The following is a 19,091-nucleotide window of genomic DNA, read 5'->3' on the forward strand; positions in this document are numbered from 1 at the left end:
CGACCTGGAGACTCACGATACACATTAGCAAATTAAAGGATCTGAGGAACCTTGTAGTAAAGAAACTTGTTTTGTGGTTTCAACCGGGATTTCCAATTTTCTTTGACCACAAAACCCTGCCAACATTAACAATAAAATAACAAGAGTTCTACCAAATGTGACTGAAGACATGCTGTCTTACAGCATTTGTCGCGTCATGTGCAACTCTCCTCGTTTGTTGACTTGGATCTACCACTGGACAGGGAGCCCCCCTGAGGGCAGGGACCTCTCATGCTTTATTTACCCTAATCCTGAAGCCTCCGGCCCAGGCACTCACACACAGCAGGTCCTAGTACATAGTTCTGAGTGACTGAACTTATCCACACAAGCTCCATGGACTGCCTTCTGACCAGGATCCCCTTGGTCTCCAAGGTACCCCCAGGACACACCTTGGCTGCAGCAGCAGAGACCGTCAGCATGACTGACACCTCACTTCCTTTGCCCTTTTCCCAAGTTGTGGCAGGCAGCTTTCCAGGGGCCTCCAGGTCCAGGGCCCCATAAGGTTTGGTATCTGGGAAGACTGAATGAGAGAGGGACCTGTGTAAGCTCTAGCTGCCTCTCTCCCCCCAGCTCGGACAACCCAGCCCTGCCTGGCCCACGCCCAGAGCAGCCTCTACCTGGGATACTGGCCCGAGGAATGATGGGGATGACAGGGGAGAGAGCCCGGTCATCCTGCTCCCACCGGCCTGAGCCGAGCTGAGGGAAACGAGGGGCCTCCTCCCCCAGGATGCTCTCGGGGGACGAAGCCGGCACAATGCTGTCAGGAGAATCGCTGTCCTCATCACTCTCCATCCTGTGGGCCAAAAGTAGGCATTTGCTGGTACTGCCCTGCAGACTCCCCCTCCCAAATCTAGAAATTAGTCGATGTCATAGCCGGATTTGAAATCTGCCATTGGCCAAAGGAAAGATGAAACAACCTGTCCCGGTCCCGTACTCCCATTCCTCATCCCCATTTCTGGCTGCCCCCACCTGACATCCTCAGTCTGATTGTGAGGGGGTGTAGGCAAGGCAGCCAGCAGGTCTAGACTCTTCACCTCTGAAGTATCTGAAGAGTAGAAAGGGAGAAGAAAAGTCAGGCTGGTGACCAGAGCTGACACGGCTTTCTCCCCCATATTTCAGGCCTAACTAGTACAAGATCTAGCTTAGCTATTACGAACTGCTGTCTACCTACCCACCGACCTACAAATCTGGGGCAGATGAGCTGTATTTATTGAGCCTTTCCTCTATGTCAGGCCCTGGGCTTTGTTTATCATCTTTTAACAACTCCAGCAGAGGAATAATATCACACCTCTTTATAGTGAGGAAATTGGGGCCCACACAAATCAACCGTGTTACTTAGCTGTGCTGACACAACTAAATTAATACAGGAACCTGAATTCAAATCCAGATTTCACTGTAGTTCTATAACCACTCAAGCAGGATTGTTCCTCACCAACAAAAGCCTCATTACCTCTTTCCCTGCCATCTACCTCCTCTGTTGCCTGTTCTCTGGACTCCCTGCTTCCAACTCATCAGCCCTGAAGAGGCCCTTCCTAACCTCAGGTATCCTGTCATATGTGCGCACGGGGCAACATGCAACCATTCCTCTCAAACTGTATGAGAGGGGACACTAACCAACTTGGACCCCCGGCACTAAATCCTACCAGAGAAGGAGAGGCCCACTCTGCTCCTGACTTACCCCTCAGTGTCCCTTCAGTATCCCGGGCAGAGGCAGCATCCTTGGGGTGCTCCCCCAGCTCTTCAGATGGAGTGACGCCATTCACCATCTTCTGCTGCACCGATGGGGGTGGGGTGGGGGGCAGCGACGAGGGTGGTGTCGGCGGGTTACTCAGGTTATTCTGGGGGTGGGGTGGGGTGTTGTGTGCAAGATGGCATAGGGAGACTGATGTAATCTCCTGGCCCCACACGACATCAGCAATTTCCTCATCTTCCATTCCCACCTCCACCTCCCCAAGAACCTCGTCATCCCCAAGAGGTATTGCCGTTTTTCTGACCTTGGTAAGCAGCTGGGAATAGTAGTCAGGGCCCGTGGACAGCGCCCCACTTCCAAAGGCCCCCCTCAGCTGGCATTGCCCATTGACCGGGCAGCCACTGCCGAAGGGAGCAAAGAGGCTAAAATTGGCGGTGATGGTAGGCTCCGTTAGGGGCAGCAGGGACAGCTCCTAAGAGGGGCAAGATGACAAGGTTGGAAACCCACAGTGTGTACATCTCTGCCACTGCACAGCTGGGGGCCAGAGTGCCCCCTATCCTGGGATGGGACCATGGGGCTGGCTCCTGGGGGTCACCTGTTTCAGCTGTTTCAGCAAGGCCTCGCTGGCCCTGACCCCGTCCTCCTTCCGCAGCTTCTTTCGGGAGCTCACCAACCTGTCGCTTGCCTTCTGTACCCGCTTGGGCTTTGGTGTCAAAGGCTTCCTTGCTGCTGTATCCTAAGCCAGATAAACCCACAGTGAAGGCTGCTGTCTTCCTCAGAGCCCTCGCCTCCTGTTTGAACCAGACATGCTCACGCTGCCCTAGGTTGCAGCCCCAATTCTATCTGCTCCAATCCATCTAAAGTACTCACCTCCTTGTTGCTGGGGGTACCCTGTAGTTTCTGCTCCAGCCCAGCCAGCTTGCTGTCAATGTGCCCGTTGATCTCAGCTCGCAGCCCCTCGGGCCCCCGCCCAGTGCTGAGTTGCACATTCTTTGCCCGTAGAAGCTTCTGCAAGAGCAGATGCCCGGCCTCTGAGCGGGGGCCTGCCAGCAGGAGGTGGTTGCTGGTACCTGGTGCCCCTATTGGCTCCCCGTTGGCCTCCCTCTTCACCGCCTGGGCTCCCAGGGCACATGGCTCTTCCCGAGGCTCCTGCTTGATGCTGAGATGGGGTGGCTCAGGCACTGCCTGCCCATTCACCTGCTCCAGATGAATGCTCTGCTCTGGCTTCTGGGCTTCCACTAGGTTGTCTGGGGGGTCCCAAGGTCCCAGCCCCTTGCCAAAGAAGGTATCTGCAAGCTGGGCAGCAGCAGGTGAGACCCTCCCAGGAGGCAGCTCCAAGGATGGGCCCTGGGGTTTTGGAGTCCCTGGCTGGGTGGGGGCGAGCTGGGCCTCAGAGGGAAGCTGGGATGGGACCAGGGGGCTGGCTCCTGGGGGCTGTGAGGAAGGTCTCTTTGGCTCTTGGGGGCTGGATGGTGGAGGTGTGGGATGGACAGGGCCAACGACTGGTCCTGTGGATAAGGCTCCTTGTGGGGTGGGGAGCCGGGGTGGGCCCTGAGGTCGAAGCCCTGCCCCTAGCTCCTGGAGGGGGCCAGTCTGGGATCCAGGGAAGCCCCCAAGTTGAGGCTGGCGGCCTAGGAGGCCCTGGAGGGGAGAGGGCTGGGCCCCAGGCTCCTGGTAGGGTGGGGCATGGCGCATTGACTGACTCTGCTGCAGCTGCCGCTGCATGAGGAGCGCCTGTAGCTGCTGCTGCTGCTGTGGACTCAAGTGCCGCAGCTGGGGGTTTTTGGCCAGGACTCCTTGGAGCTGTGCTCGAAGCTGACCCACTGTAGGCATGACGCCAGCCCCGGGCAGGCCCTGCCCAGCCTGGGGGACAGGTCCTGATTTGGCAGGCTGTGGCCCTGCATTATTCTGCACTGGCCGCTCTAGTCCAAGGGGCTGTTGGGAACCCAGAAGGTTCTGGGTCATGGTCCCAGGCTGCTCCCCTAAAGGAACAGAGGATTGGGCCAGCAGGTGGGGCATAGATGAGGCCTCAGAAGATGATCCGCTGCCTGCTTGCCCATGGCTTCCCACACCTCCTGTGTGGAGCAAGTTAACTTGCTGCTGCTGTTGCCCTGGGACCCTCAGAGGTGGCTGCAGCTGCACAGGGTTGGGCTGAGGCTGGGCCTGGGGCTGGACAAGCAGGAGCTGTGAGTCCCCGGAGAGCGAAGGCTTTACCTCCCCAGGTTCGGTCGCCACTGACTCAGGTATAGTCCCTATTGCTAACGGCCCTCCCTGATGTGTGGAGGGCCCCTCAGTGGCCTCTGGAGGAAGAGCTGTCTCTACAATGCTTTGTTCCTTGCCCGTCAAGAGGACAGTTGGGCCCAGGGTTCCGGGGTTAGAAAAGTGTTGCACAGGCTTGGCTGGTATGCCAGGGCCAAGGGTCACCTGCTGCTGCTGCTGCTGTTGCTGCTGCTGCTGCTGCTGCTGCTGCTGCTGCTGGGGAGACAATAAAGTTCGACTCTGGTTCAAGAGGCCCATCTGCTGCTGTTGCTGCTGCTGCTGCTGCTGCTGCTGCAATTGTTGTTGCTGTTGCTGCTGCTGCTGTAGCTGCTGCTGCTGTAGTTGCTGTTGTTGTAGTTGTTGCTGCTGCTGCAGCTGCTGCTGTTGTAGCTGCTGCTGCTGCTGCTGTAGCTGCTGTTGCTGCTGCTGTTGCTGCTGCTGCTGCTGTTGTTGCTGCTGTAGCTGCTGCTGCTGAAGCTGCTGCTGCTGTAAGGAAGCCATGGGCTGAGCACTCAGTTTGGGCTGCCCGCTGTGTGGCATCAGGCCCTGCTGAAGATGGGAAAGGCCTGCCATGGATCCCTGCTGTTGGTGCTGTTGCTGCTGCTGCTGCTGCTGGGCTGTGACCAGCCGGTGTCCCATAAGGCCCTGACCCTGCTGTGCCAGCTGGGGGGAACTCAGCACCCGGGACTGGGTAAGAAGTACCTGTCTGTGAGGACCCTGGGGCCCCAAAGCTCCAGGGTGCTGCTGCTGCTGCTGCTGCTGTAACACTGCCACCTGGGCAGGGCCCAGCATGCCCTGGGGCCCCTGGGGTGGTTGCGGGGACAGCTGCTGGACCAAGAGGCCTTGATGGCTACTGGGAGGCAGAAGCCCCGGGGGCTTGGGACCCAGAGCCTGGTTTGCCTGTACCCCCAAGCTCTGCTGCTGTTGCTGCTGGATTGCCACCTGTCCTAGGAGGTGCTGCTGCTGTTGCTGCTGCTGCTGCTGCTGCAATTTCTGGGCTAGTTGCATGCGTTGCTGCTGGAGCTGTAGCTGCCTCTCCTGTAAAAGTCTCGAATCAGGTCCTAGGCCTCGAAGAGCAAGGTTGCCAGGGAAAAAGCCCCCTGAGGGGCCAGCCAAGGCCCCAGTCCCACCAGAATGTTGCTGTTGCTGCTGCTGGGCCAGGGAGGTGTTGAGGAAAGGGCCACCAGGCTGTCCAGGGAGAGCCATGCCCCCTGGGGGCAGGCGAAGACCTGCAGCTTGCCCACCCGGAGGCCCCTGTGGTGGCTGCAGCCCATGGCCAGGGATCAGCTGACCGGGGAGCTTGGTGAGTAGCCGGGGACTCTGGGAAGGGCTGAGGGCCAGCACAGCTGAGTGTTGCTGTTGCTGCTGTTGCTGCTGTTGCTGCTGCTTATTCCGATATTCTGCCATGAGGTTGGTGTGCTCCTTCTGCTGCTTCCGGACCTAACACAGGAGGGTTGGGAGGTGAGCCTGGGGCCTGCCCACCGGAGCCATCCCTGTTCCCCGGGCTCCTGGTTTCTAGGCTGAAGTCTGCTTTCCCTACCTGATCCAGCTGTTTCTGGATCTTGCTCTGCTGCTCTGTAACCAGCTTGAGCTTCTCAGCATCAGCTTCTGGGAACTCACGGCCAGCCTTCTTGGCAGTGCGCTGTTTGGCACACAGAGCCTTCCGGGACTTGCGATGCACACCGATCTGCTCCTCTAGCACCTTCAGCTGCATCTGTAGGAGCTGCTGGGTATGAAACAGCCATTCCTCATACTGCCGCTGGTCAGCCTCATCTGGGAAAGGAAACAGGGTGTCAGGATCTGCAAAAGGGTGATCCCAATCCCTCTTCTTCCACACACCCCACTCCCTTGCACACTCCTCCCCATCCCCCTACTCACTGATCACTCCCTGGGCAAAGGTGGGTGGATTGGGACGAGGCTGGGAAGGGTCACCAGCACTCCGCTCCTGTGATGAGAGAGACTGCTAAAGGGTCATTGTTCCATACTAGGCCCTAAAAAGGGTGGCCTGATTGTATAGGACACAAGTGCCTACTCCCAACTGATCACTTACCTGGCCACTCCCAGCTGCCACGTGGTTCTGCAGATCACTGCCGGGCCCCCCTGAGAGCCTCTGGGCTAGCAGAGATACTTGCTGCCTGGAGTCCACCAAAGCAAAGGGGATGCACAGGTGATGGGGAAAGTTGAAAGGCAAAGAGGTGGGACAAGTAGGGAAGGGGACCAGGAAGGAAAGGGAAAAGACTGGGAAAGGAAAGAGCCAACCACCCCCACCTCCCACGTCTTACCTGTTCATACCAGGTGCCACTCCAATGCTGCCCTGAGCCATCACTTTCTTGATGCCTTTCAAAGCCACCATCTTGGCCTTTGCAATGGGATCAATGATATCTTCTGCTGCAAATTTGTCCAGATCTGGAGAGGGGAGAGCCAAGTCAGCTGGACATTGGATTCAATACTCCACTTTGCATCTGCCGTTCCTTCCAACACCTTGACCTCCACCAAACCAAGTAGAACAATGGCATGGCAAGAAAGTGTTAGAAAGACTAGGAGCCAGGGAGCCTGGCTGACTCAGCTTTATTATTCACAAGATAGTGGCCCTGTTTTTACTCACACAGTGCCAAAGTGTACTCAGTAAACATTTGCTGAGCTAATGTATCAACGTCATTTGACTTCTCTGAGCCTTAGTTTCCTCCTCTATTTGACAGATCTTGTGATTCCCTACTCTGCTGACCTCACAGAACTACCATGAGGATCAAATGTAACAAAGACTGTGAGTACACCTTATGACCTAGAAAGCATTCTTCAACAGAAGTACTCTTAGGGCAACTAGTGCAGCCCAAGAACCCTAGATGTGGGCACTGTGCCAAAGTCCTAGATGCCAGTGCTGCTCTGGGCACCACATGCATCACCTACAGCCCATTTCTTGCCTATTCAGGATGCTGGGTTAAAAAGGAGAAATAAGCAACCACCCAAAACTTACATCTTCCTAAAATCCTGCACATTTTATATTTCTCCACTGCTCTCACAACTTCACTCTCCACTTTTTAAAGGACTAACCTGGGGTGCCTGGGTGGCTCAGTCAGTTGAGCGTCCGACTTCGGCTCGGGTTATGATCTCACGGTTCGTGAGCTTAGGCCCCACATCGGGCTCTGTGTTGACAGCTCAGAGCCTGGAGCCTGCTTTGGATTCTGTGTCTCCCTCCCTCTCTCTCTGCCCCTCCCCCACACGTGCTCTGTCTCTCTCTGCCTCTCAAAAATAAAGAGAACTAATTAAAAAAAAAAATTTTTTTAAAGGACTACCCAAACTCCCTTTCCTCCTATTTTAAGGCCACAAAATAGTCAAGAGGACCAGAGGAGCAGGATTCAAACTCTAGCTGTTAGCCGTATGATCTTGGCAAGTTACTCGCCCTCCATGCCTACTTCCCTAACTGAAGATCCTGGCAGTACCTATTTAATGAGTTTGTTGTGATTCAATTAGACGACGATGGTAAAGTCCTTGGCACACGGCTTAACAAATGTTATCCCAATAAACAGTATTGAATTTGAGATCTTCCTCAATCTGGCCCCCCTTCTCACGTCTCCAAAATTAGGGTAGTACCCACTTACCTTCCTCCACATGGAGTCCACTCTGGCCTAGCCACCTCAATATGGTCTCCAAACGCACTCACCTGCTTCCCCCCACAACATTTCCCACTCAAGGGCCTGTGCCCGCCTGGACTGCTGTTTCCTGCACTACTTCTCTCCAGCTCCCGATCTTCTGGTCTCGCACAGCTACAAAGCCGTTGCCAACCAGGCTTCATGCATTCATTCCATTTGTTCAAGTATCTAACTGCCTGCTCTATGCCAGGCACCATTCCTCCGTTGGCAAAAGCTACAATGCTTCTGCCTGCACTGCTAGTATGGTGTTTAGCCCATGCTCTTTGTGTCCCACCTCCCTCAGCTGGGGATTATCTTAGGTCTCTAGCTCCAGTGTCCATTTGGTGGTAGCAGTGATCACCCCTGAGTAACTAAGCCAGTGCCCCTGGCTCAAGTTACCTGTATCAGGGAAGAAGCTGTTAGCCAGCTGCTGCTGCATGGCCAGCTGCTGAGGTTTCATACACATGGAAGGTGGCATGGTACCCATGGGCTTCTGTGCCAGCACTGGCTGTGGGCTCTGCTGGGGCACCAAGCCTGCCTGCCCCCCGTGCTGCCCACTTAGCATATGTCCTTGACTGGACACCATGGCCATGGATGGGGCCAGGCGCTGCTGGAGGGCATGTGCTGGTGGCTGGGTGGGCATCAGTGGTTGGGCCAAGCCTGGCTGTCGGGAACCCCCAAGTCCTAGGGCAAGCTGCTGTTGGGGCCCAGCCAAATTGGGAGAAGAGCCTTCATGTGTCAAAGACATGGCCTGGGCAGGGCCTGGTGTGGCCAGCAGGGAATGCTGCTGCTGCTGCTGCTGCTGCTGCTGCTGCTGTTGTTGCTGCTGTTGTTGCTGCTGTTGCTGGGCAGGCTGCAGCTGTGCCGAAAGCTGCTGCTTCTTCTGCAGCTCCTTCTTCTCATGCTCCAACAGGTCTTCGATGAGCAAGGGTAACTCACTGGCTACCAGCGAGCTCTCCATCTTGTCCAGCTCATCCCCTGATGCTGCATGTCCACCGGGCAAGGTCAGGGCCCCACTCTCCAGCTCAAACTTTTCCAGCAGGGAGGACCCTCCTGGGCCACTCAGCGGGCTGGGTGTCAGCAGGTGAGCTGGTGGTCCTCCTGTGGCCCCAAAGGGGCCCTTCTCAGTTGTGTGCCCACTGCCGGAAAAGGGTCCTGTGCCCATCCGGGTGTCCCGGGTGCCCATCACACTCTGTCCTGGTTTCAGCCCCAGACCTAGGGAAGTGGTGGCAGGTGCTGGCTCTACCTTGGGGGTGGTAATGGCGAACTGGCAAGGGGAAGGGTGGCGCCCACCTTCCTCTACCTTGGGCTTCACCTCAGGGAGCACCGATGCCAGACGGGCCTCAGAGACATCAGCAGCAGGCAGAGGGCGCTCATCAGGGCCCATGGGTCCTGGCTCCACCCCCCGCAGCAGGGCCTCCCGCTCAGCCTTTTCATTGGCCGACTCTACCAGCCTCAGGTGCTCATTGAAGATGTCCTTCTTGTCCCCAGTATCCAGCTCAGGGTCAGTATAGGCCAGCAGATCAAACTCATCCCCATTGAGCAGGTCATCCAGGTGAGGGTCATTGGTCTCCAGGTTTTCCAAGGTGCCCAGCTCATCATCTCCCTTGGCCACATCCACACCCAGGCCCAGGTGAGCAAGCTCCTCATCATCCTCTAGGGCCTTGTGGGCATCAAAGTCATCATCCAGCTCAGGATCCTCACAGGGTAACTTCCCAGCTTCCAGGGCCAGAGGAGGAGGGCGGCCAAGCTCAGTGCTTGAGGTGGGCCGGCTGACCAGCTCCAAGCCAGTGGGCAGGGAGGGACCTTTGGTGTGGGGCACTGGATGGAGACTACTGTTCAATTCAGGGGCCGGAGGTGCTGCGGGTTTCTGTGGGGGAAGGCCTGATACTGCCAGGCCTCGAAGCCCTTCAGGAGCCATTCGGTGGGAGTCCTCACTTACTGGGTAAAAACGGGGTCTCTGAGGGGGGCCCTGCCCAGGAAACGGAGCCCCCCCAGGTCCTAGTCCTTTCTGTACATTGTGCCGCAACTCAATGAACTGGGCAGGACCAGCTGGACCAGGCACTGGCTCTCCAGGGCCAGGGAGGCGGGCGGGAATTCCTGCCAAGGGGGAAGCTAGGGTTTGGCGGCCAAGTTCAGGCCCAGGAGTTGATGGAAAGCGAGTAGACATGGCAAGGCGCATGGAGGTTGCTGTTGCCTGCTGTTGTTGCTGCTGCTGCTGCCACAGTTGTTGCTGCTGCTGCTGCTGCTGTAAGGGCAGGGACCCAGGATAGGGTGCTCGCTGATAGAAGGCCTGGGAGCCTCCCACCAGTTGCCTGGAAGAATATGCGGGAGTCAGTAAGATGAAATCAGGATCAAGTGCTAGAACATGGGCTTAGGGCATTAAGGAAGGATGGAGTTGACACAGTAAGAGGGAATGAGGAAGAAGAGTAAGTGATACTAGACAAGGGTCAGACACAGGAAAACCTGGGGCAACACACAACAGTGGTGAGATCTCCTCCCTTGCTTTACCCTTTGCTTTGGAGCTTACCGGCTGCTCACATCCATAGAGGAAGGGGTGGCTGGTGGAGGTGGCCGGGAGAGTCGGTCATCGCTGGGGAAAGCCCCTGGCCCCATGATGGGGCCACCCAATTTGCTTGGGGGCAGCCCCACAAGGCTACTCTTGTCCTGGGAGAGATGGAGGTGGATGAAGGAGGGGTTACCTTCAGTATCCTGGACCCGCCACCCCTTGCCACCACTCTATCTACCTGGGTCCCAGCAAAGGGAGTCTGGCCTCGATTCAGCTGCTCAAAGGCAGGGCTGCTGGGCTCGGCACCCCAGCTGCCCGGGGGCCCCACTGCTCCTGCAACTGCCGCAGCTGTTTCCTTCTCTTGCCGCAGGGTGTTGCGCTGGATCTGCTGCCGAATCAGGAGCTCCCGTAGTCGCTGGCGCTGTGCAGAGAACAGAGAAGTGGGGTAAGTCCATTCTACTCCAATCACAGAGCTGGCACAAGAAAAGCAAAGATATGGGGGTTCACTCCAGGATGTCCACTCACCTGCCGCTGCTTCTCCAGTTCTGTCTGGCTAAGGCTGGACATGCCTGGGTCCTGGGTACCTGGAAGTTCAGGTGCCGCCAAAGAGCTACCCAATCCAGCCCCTGGGTCTTCTCGCTTATCGACTGGAGAGGTGATGCCTGCCCGCTGCGAGGCTCCATGCGACAGGTAGGGGAGGGATCCATCCGGTGCAGGTGGTGGTAGGACTGATGGGGGGCGTAGCGGGGACAGCCCAAAGCCCTCTCCTGTGGACCCACTGCTGGATCCCAGGGGGCTGCCTGATGGGTGGAAGTTCCCTGTGGCTACTGCGTAGTTTGTGCTTTGAGGCTTGCCCAAAGTAGGGCCAGGCCCAAAATGGCTGTTGATCCCATGGGGTGGAGGGAGACCAGGCTGAGGAACAGGGGGCTTTAGGGAAGGCTCCCCTACCGCCTGAGGGAAAGTGAAACGCATGGGAGAGGGGGTGCCCACAAATGCACCCGTCCCAGGGGACCGGGCAAAATTGGGGGGCTGCCCACTTGGGACCTTAGCATGGAGCTCACCTGCCGGTCCCGAGGGCAGGGCTGCTGGGAAGCCCCCAGCCCCCAGTGGAGTGTGGGCTAGAGGCCCAGCCTTGAAGGCAACTTCAGGGGGCTGGGGTCGGGGTGGCTTATGCAAGGGGGCAAATGGGTCACGGGACTGAGGACGTGAGGGTGGACGGGAATAAGGGTCAGGGGACTGGAAGCGAGGGGTAACAGGGGATGGACAAAAAGCCTCGGCAGACAAAGGACGGGGTGTTAATGGGGACTGAGAGCTGGACTGGGACTGGGGACTGGCAGGTACTCGGGAGAAAGGGTCTGAGGGCAATGAGCGAGGGGGCAGGGCACAGCAGCTTTCAGGGGGTGGGGGTTGGGGCCGAGGGGTCAACGGGGGCTGGGCATAGGGGTCAGGATAGGGGCCAGGGCGAAAGATGTCCGAGTGGCTGGGAGAAGAAGGGGCCAAAGCCTGGGCAGGGGGTGGCTCCTGGGGCCTTAGGCCCAAGCCCGGGCTCTGGGGCTCTACCTGAGATGCCCGAGGGGTCAGGGGGGCTTTAAAGACATCAGGTGCCTTTAACTCCAGGTTGCCCAGGTGGGGGCCTGAGGAAGGTGAGTCAACAAAGCCTAGGTTTGGGGGCCCATAGCTAGGAGAGGATGCCCCAAGCTCTTCCTTCTTCACCTCTAGGGCCTTCCGAGACTCCCCAAAAGGCGGGGGTGACAGCAGGGGCTCGGCAGCCTTGCCTCCCCCTATCCCTGGGCTCTCAGGCACAGCCAGGTTGTCCAGTGAGGGGCAGCGGGGTTTGAGAAAGGGATCGGGTGTGGAGGGCTGGTGCCGGGGGGTGCCGGGTGGGGTAGTGTGGAATTCCCCTGGCTGGCCAGTCCCAGGACGGGATGAGGCGCCCAGCGTCAGGGGCTGCGCAGGGGCCCCAGTTGGACTAGGATAGGGAGGATAAGTAGGTGGTGCTGTGGGGAAGCGGGGCTCCAGAGCGTAGGCGGGGGCCAGTCCAAAGGGGTCCTGCGAAGGCACTTGGGCGGGCACCTGGGGTGGGAGCTTGAGGAAGAGCTCACCGGGCGAGTCGGGGCCGGGCACTGTGCCTGCCGGCGGCTTCAGGAACCCGTCCGCAGAGGTAGACAAGCCGGCGGGGGTAGTGGGGCTGCCAATGAAAATGGTGGGGGCAGCAGCGGGGGGCGGACTGCCCAGTGCCCCTGGCTGGGGGGGAATGCGAAGATGTAGGGCCGGTCGGTCAGTCTTACGGGCCATGTCGCCCACCTTGGTCTGCTTGTTGATCTGGCTCTCAGCCTGCTATAGGGGGAGACCAGGCACAGAGCAGTCAGGCTGCTGTGGCAAGCCCTATGTCCCCCACACCCTCGAGAGGCCCCCAGCTATAGGATCTGGATGGCGCGAACCAGCCTGGCCCCCACTCACCTTTTGCACCTTGTTGATGCGGTGAGCTGCCCGGTTATCTTTGGCCTTTTGCTGAGGGATACAGGACACAGCCTTAGGCCTAGGGCTCAGTTTCATGCCCAGCCCCCATCCCTCACGTCACTCACTCCCTACCCAGAAGCTGATCCCTTCTGGCCCAGTTGCTTTGGGAGTGGGTAATGGAAAGAACTGAGGTGAATTTCCCAAAAACACCCTCGAGCCCCAGTTCCCACCCTGACCTAGGCTCTCTTCCGGCTCACCAGGTAGGGGGCTTTGTCAGTAGCTGGAACTTTTCTCCAGAGTTTCATGATTTGTTTGCAACGGCTAGACCAGTCTGGAGGGCAGAGGTATTTCGTTAGAGGAAATTTGGCAGGTGACCCCTGTGCCCACCACATTCCCAGGTTGTTTCCCTTGCCTCCGTTCCATGGGTACCTGGGTAATCTTGCTTGAGATTGGGAAAGTTAATGTTGGCATAGAGCACAGGTGAGATGGTGGAGAGCTGGCCCAACTCCTCATCCTTCTCCCAACGCTGAAGGCTCCGCTGGTTATAGGAGAGCCCGTCGCCCTCTCCCTCCGTGGTGGGGGTGGTGGGGGTGGAGGGCGTGGTGCCCCCTGAGCCTGTCCAGGGGCTGTCTGGCTCACCGGGTTCCGGGCTAAAGAAGCCCCCGCGCTCCCTGGGGCGCAGGGGCAGAGAGTCACGGAGGGCAAGGAAGCCAAGCCCCACCCCAGACAAACTGCCTAGAGTTCCCAGGCCACTGCCCTGCCCCCATAAGGAGGGCCACTAACAAAGGAGCAGAGACAAGTGTTTCTACAGCAGCACCCCGGAGTCCAAGGTCCCCTCCCTTGGCGTGGCCCCAGTGGAAGGGACAGCAGGGACTGTCCACAGAGGTTAAGCATAGATACCAACCTAGAATCCAGGAATGGGGACTGGCAGAGGCCCGGGTAGGAGTCCATTGGGCTGCTGGAGGGGAGATTGCCCAAAGGGAGTCCACCTACAAGAGGCACAGGATCAGAGAACGAGAGCAAGAGGCCCATTCTGGGGGTGAGCTTGGTCAAATCTGGACACCCAGGCTTGATGCCACTGCCATCCGTATCACCTTGAAGAAAGGGCCTCTGCAGCGGTGTACGGCTGCCGTCCGAGCCAGGGGTTCCACAACCCAGGTGCTGCTCTCGTTCAGAACCCAGAACATCCTTGAAGAGCTGCTGCAGGTCTTTAGATTCCATCTTGGGCAGTTCTGTGGGGGATTGATGAAGGATGCCGCTAAGGAAGACTGGGGATTTGACGGGACACTGCAGGGCCACAAATGGCCATGGCCAGGGAAGGTGCCCAGGACTCCCCACCAAAGAAGCTAGCTGTACAGATGGCAGTCCCACAGGTAGGACCTTCTCCTTCTCCCACAGAGGACCCTTACACACGACAAGGGTGGGCCACAGCCTCACCTTCAGTGGGAATCCTATCTAAGTCAGAGCTAAGCATCCCTTCACCCGGAGTGCCAGGCTTCTCGGGGTCACTGGGCACTGGGGATGCCTTTATGCCTCCATCCTCAGGTCCTGCAATTGCCAAGAGAAACCCGTCAACCAAGGACAGTGCAGAGGCACCACACTAGCCACCCTGGACCCCAGAGGGCACGAAACAGTTTCCAGCCGCCAACCAGATGGTGCTCAGGGGCAAAACATGTTGACAGAAGCAAAACCAAGAGAAGACACAGTCCTCTCAGCAGCCCTCACCTGGTGTATCTGCTTTGCCCTCCAGGCCACGGGATTCTTCATCTGCAACATCTGGAGCATCATCTCCTATGAGCAACAGTCCCCACTCTAGTCAGAGATGCCCTACACTTGATGCCCAGAATGGGCCCCCAGCTCCACAGGCCAGGGCCTTGGCCCACCCTCAATTGTGGGAGGCCAGCCTGTCCCCCACCAAATCCCTTCACCAGCCTCTAAGCACAGAGGGGAAGTTGGATCCTTTCAGACCACCTCACCCCCACATAACTGACCTTTCTGTGACGTGGGGAGCTCCTTCCTATCTGAGCCACTATCCCCCTTGGCTTTTGGGGCTCCTAGTCCAAAACTGGGCCGGCCCACCCCAACGGCAAAAAGGGCCTTCCGGCTCAGGTCCAGCAGCTCCTTCCCAAAGAAGGCTTCCTGCAGGAGGAGTAAGAGAAATAGGCCTCTTCATGCTCCGCAGGGCAGACGCACCGTCACCCTGCAGAGAGCCAAAGACCCACCTGCAGATAAGCAGGAAACATGTCTTCCAGTTTGCTCTTCTTGCGCCCACGCCGTTGCTGCTTCTTCTTCTCATCCCCATCAGCTAAGCTCTGGTCCACGGGGCCCTCTGCAGGTAGGTCTGCAGGCATCACTGGGGACAGAAGGGGAGGGGTCAGCCCCTCTCAGGGGACACTGGGCGTGCTGCTCCCAACTCACTCAAGGGATACTTTCTGCCCACTCTCTCCCCAGCACCAATTGGGCCCACCACCCTCATGGCCCTATGCGTGAGCCCTCACCTCCCAGGCCTCCCTGGCAGTGCCCCATAGGTCCTGGAATCCCCACCTTCTCCCAGGCCCCACTGGAGCCCTCACCCGTCTCACCCTCGTCGGGCTGCCCATCCCCACTCAACACCTCCGCCTGTGCAGCAGGCCCCTTTTTCACACGTGTGTGGGATTTCCGCTGTCGCACCATGAAACCACCAATGCCTAGGAAGAGGGAGAGTGAGACTGAGAAGCTGCCAGGGACCTGGTGAACTGTCCCTCACCACCCACCTCCCCATTCCAGGGCCTCACCAGGCCGATAGGGTTTGCGTTTGCGTTTCTTGCTTTCCTCGGTCTCCTCTCTGCCAGGCTCTACATCAGGACTGATAGGCCCCTCCAGTTTCATTTCGCATTCCATGTGCTCCACGCCACCTGTGTACGGAGACAAGAGAGAGAGGGAGGAAGATCAGAAGCACGCGCCCTTTTAAGTTCGTCATCCTGCTATCCGAGAACAGAGAGCCCAGTGCTTTGCCACAGAGCCATCTGGACAAGCCCAACCGTGGTTTGAGGGGGACTGGGAGTGGCACTGCTGCCCCACCCAATGCCCCACTCTCACGGGAGTGCTCCCACTACTTGGGCACTCTCTGAGATTCCCCAGCCTGACCTTCACCCTTGAGCAGCTCGTCAGCATCCAGGTCCCCATCCTTCTTGTCATCAGGGCCAAGGGCATCTGAGGGCTCAGAACCCTCTAGCCCTGCCTCCCCTGGGAGGCCAAGCCGTCCTCGCCGCTGGCGCCGCTTGTGCAGGGGTGACATGGTCAGGTTACGCAGCACGGCCATGCCAGTTTCTGTCAGCCACACACCCTCAAAGCGAAAGTATTGAGGCTCTGCACAAAGGAGAAGAGCACGTAGCCCCTGGATGGAGGCCCCAGAGAAACCAGAACTCCAAGTTTCAGCCTAAGTCCCCAGCTGGGACAAAAGCAGCAAAAGATGGACCGAGGTGAACGCTGGGGAGGGAGGGCTGGAGGGGACAGGCCACGAGTAGGTGCTAGCTGAGGCCTGAGTTCTCCATCAGTGACCCAGAGGGGTTCACAGAGACCGCTACTACAGAAGCCTGACTTTGCTCAGGACTCACACTAGTTCACTCAAAGAATTCTCTAGCTACCCAGGCCTAAGAAGGCCCCTACTTGCCAATGCCAGCGTACAGTGCCCACATCATGATGGAGGAGGAGAGGCCCCTTCACTGAGGCCCCCTTCACTGAGAAGAAAAATCTTTGTTCTGTGCTCTCTGGAGATGAGATTCTGCAAAGGCCACATTGCCTAGTGGAATGAACTCTGCCTGGGAAAATGGAGGCCTTGGTTCTCGTTATAACTTTATCACTAACCTACTGGGGGTGACCTTGAGCAGGCCACTCAACCTCTGAGGATCTTAGTTTCCTCCTTTGAAAATGAGGAGATGAAGTTGGGTTGGAGCTGGACTAGACAGCGTCTAAGGTCTCTTCCAGACTTGGCATTCGGGATTTCTGTGACTCACCTGGCTCTTTCACCTTCATAGGCACCAACTCTGGAGGAGCAACAGGCGCTATGGAAGAGATGGGCAAACCAAGGCAGCTTGAGGCCCTGTCCCAAAGTAAGACAGCCCTGCCCTGACCCCTGCTCCCCTCTCCCCAGCACCTGGTACTCACCAGCAGGCTTTACCACATAAGGCTGGCAGGAGACACAGTCAAAGCCCTCGTCGGCCGCCTGTTCCACGTCATCCTCTGTGAAGAGGCTCTCGCAGCCAGCATGCATCCACCTGGAAGAAGGGAAACAGGAAGAAATAAACCCAGACAGTGCAAGGCTAAGAACAGGGAAGAGGAGACCCATATAAGGGGAGGACACCCTCACCGTTCACAGTGGCGGCACTGGATTAGGAGGTCCTCTTCCACATATGGGGCATGACAGATAGGGCAGGTCACCAGGCTAGCGCAGGGCCCGCAGTGTGTGTAACTATTCTGCCATTCACAGTGGAAGCCAGGAGAGGCAGCCCCACACTGCATACAAGACACACACCTGGTGGGGGCAGAAAGACAGACCCTCAGTACCTAGCCTCCCCAAGGTATCCAGAGACGTCTTCATTGAGAAGCAAGCACCCAGCCCAGCCTTCTAAACCCAGCCTCTGTCACGTCAGCAACATCACATCCCTCCAACATCTCCTGCCCAGGCCGCTCAAGATCCCAGGTCTCCCTACCATTTGCACTTCCAGCCACCCTTGGGCACGGTGAGCAGTGGCGGGTCCAGGCAGTATGTGTGGTAGCTAATGTCACAGTCATCACAGAGCAGGAGGCGTGAGGGGTCCGAGGCCTGGCCGCACACCTCACACACGATGCACTCCACACAACGCCAGCCCTTTAGCAGCATCACCTTGGTGATCTGGGGCAGAAGATGGCAATTCTTCAGGGTGTGACGTACAGGAGAGGGAAGACTTCTTAGGGGAGGGTGGGACTTACGTGGGTAGGGCTGGAGGACCTCAGTGCTCAGGCCAGACCTCCATCTGAACACAGGAAGGCTACGCAGAGCACCTCCATCCCCAAAAGTAGTGACTCTAAACTTAGGCTCCCAGGGATCTCTGCTGATCAGAGAATGGCCTCACCTAGCCACTACCTCATTACAATCTTTTGCTAGCCAAGTTCCCAAAAGACTGTGGGCAGAATTAGGTTGTACCTCCCCCAACATTTCTTGAACGTTTAGAACCTGCTATCGCTACAAATTAGTGAATGTCAGCAGTGAGTTCTAAATCAGCATTAATGAAAACCCCAAAACAAGTGACCACACTTGGGTCAAAAACACTGCTTTCTCTTTGCAGACTTGTGCTTATGATTTTGGTTTTATATTTTATCTCCAGGCCATGTAAAGTTTTCACAACTCAGACGATGGATTAAATTATACCAATCATGATCTACGACAAAGAAACTTAATAAAGACCACCACGATTTCCAAAGTACTTTGCCCCAAGATGAGTTTGTAACCACTAGTGACTGACAAGTAACTTCCATGACCAATGGCCATTTTAAGCAAACAATATCAATTATACTCAAATTAAAATTTTTTAAATAGTGTGACTAGAACGGGGGCCTAATGTAAGAAATAACTGACCCCATTTCCCAGTCCAGGCCTCTTGGGCCTTGAACTCACCTTGCTGTTGACACAATAAGGGTGATAGCACTGAGAACACTGGGAACAGGCAAGGAGGTGGCCCTCTGCTCCCCGTCCAAAGCTGCCACATACCACGCACATGTCCTAGAGAAACACAGAGAAACCCGAATGTCCAACCTGGCCTCTTCAATCCCATTCAGTCCCAGCAACCAACTACAACACTAATCTGAAAGGGGGGAGTCAAGGAACCAAAAACCCACCCCCCATTGTCAGGACACTTAGCTATCACGGGCCTGTTCCTTCCTATCATGCCTTGCTCATCTGACCAGGGAATCTGAATTGGTACATCCTGACATGGGTAAAAGGAAGGAGAAGTGAAAGGAAGGTAAGAAGGATAAAGACTAGTCAGGATGAGAGAGTAACATATCTAACAAAATTCTATCAGCTTTGAGATGATTCAGGTGGGAACATACATTAAATTCCCCAGGCTATAAGCTTCAATAGGGCAGAGGTCATTTTTGCCTTTTTTACGGCTATACCCCTTGCTCCTAGCTCACTGCCCAGCCCAGAGGAGACACTAAAGAGAAATTTGATGGATGGACAAACAAACAAACAACATGATCCTGATTCACTGTGTTTTCACATTAGCTGGGTATCCCCAGAAGCAGGTCCTCAGTTTGGTCTTCCCCATTTACCCTCCCACCAAAATATGCCCAGCCAACATTGGGTCTGCCAGGTCTCAGTGCTGAGGATGGAACTATACCACAGGCAAGTACAGTACCTGCATTAGGACAAACTTGTCTGTGTTGGAGAAGAGAACCACAGTATTTTGCATGGTGTCGTCATCGTCGTCTTCTTCCTCTTTGCTGGGAGAGCTATCGATATCAGCAACCTTACAGGCAGAGAGTT

At 56.8% G+C, this 19,091-nt stretch overlaps 1 protein-coding gene across 9 annotated transcripts in view; it reads right to left on the reverse strand.

The window, feature by feature from the left end:
- Nucleotides 1–19,091, reverse strand: part of KMT2D (lysine methyltransferase 2D) — a 38,883-nt gene that overhangs the window by 7,198 nt on the left and 12,594 nt on the right. For 3 of the 9 annotated variants that reach the window (XM_049625374.1, XM_049625379.1, XM_049625373.1), the window contains exons 14-46: nt 18,964–19,074; nt 18,222–18,326; nt 17,278–17,459; nt 16,935–17,099; nt 16,733–16,842; nt 16,582–16,629; nt 15,713–15,934; nt 15,361–15,480; nt 15,160–15,273; nt 14,809–14,939; nt 14,578–14,725; nt 14,312–14,377; nt 14,024–14,134; nt 13,681–13,818; nt 13,491–13,575; nt 13,016–13,257; nt 12,844–12,917; nt 12,587–12,637; nt 10,652–12,463; nt 10,365–10,547; nt 10,148–10,284; nt 8,017–9,932; nt 6,271–6,394; nt 6,039–6,123; nt 5,867–5,933; nt 5,529–5,761; nt 2,600–5,428; nt 2,325–2,465; nt 2,034–2,201; nt 1,718–1,877; nt 1,009–1,084; nt 657–832; nt 429–559 (exon numbers count right to left, since the gene is read on the reverse strand). In XM_049625374.1, coding sequence (XP_049481331.1) covers nt 429–559; nt 657–832; nt 1,009–1,084; nt 1,718–1,877; nt 2,034–2,201; nt 2,325–2,465; nt 2,600–5,428; nt 5,529–5,761; nt 5,867–5,933; nt 6,039–6,123; nt 6,271–6,394; nt 8,017–9,932; nt 10,148–10,284; nt 10,365–10,547; nt 10,652–12,463; nt 12,587–12,637; nt 12,844–12,917; nt 13,016–13,257; nt 13,491–13,575; nt 13,681–13,818; nt 14,024–14,134; nt 14,312–14,377; nt 14,578–14,725; nt 14,809–14,939; nt 15,160–15,273; nt 15,361–15,480; nt 15,713–15,934; nt 16,582–16,629; nt 16,733–16,842; nt 16,935–17,099; nt 17,278–17,459; nt 18,222–18,326; nt 18,964–19,074 — 10,461 coding nt within the window. The remainder of the gene's footprint in view (nt 1–428; nt 560–656; nt 833–1,008; nt 1,085–1,717; nt 1,878–2,033; nt 2,202–2,324; nt 2,466–2,599; nt 5,429–5,528; nt 5,762–5,866; nt 5,934–6,038; nt 6,124–6,270; nt 6,395–8,016; nt 9,933–10,147; nt 10,285–10,364; nt 10,548–10,651; nt 12,464–12,586; nt 12,638–12,843; nt 12,918–13,015; nt 13,258–13,490; nt 13,576–13,680; nt 13,819–14,023; nt 14,135–14,311; nt 14,378–14,577; nt 14,726–14,808; nt 14,940–15,159; nt 15,274–15,360; nt 15,481–15,712; nt 15,935–16,581; nt 16,630–16,732; nt 16,843–16,934; nt 17,100–17,277; nt 17,460–18,221; nt 18,327–18,963; nt 19,075–19,091) is intronic. The other 6 variants (XM_049625381.1, XM_049625375.1, XM_049625383.1 and 3 more) reach the window with 5 other exon arrangements.

Source organism: Panthera uncia, chromosome B4 (assembly GCF_023721935.1).
Source record: "Panthera uncia isolate 11264 chromosome B4, Puncia_PCG_1.0, whole genome shotgun sequence".
Classification (NCBI taxonomy): Eukaryota; Metazoa; Chordata; class Mammalia; order Carnivora; family Felidae; genus Panthera; species Panthera uncia.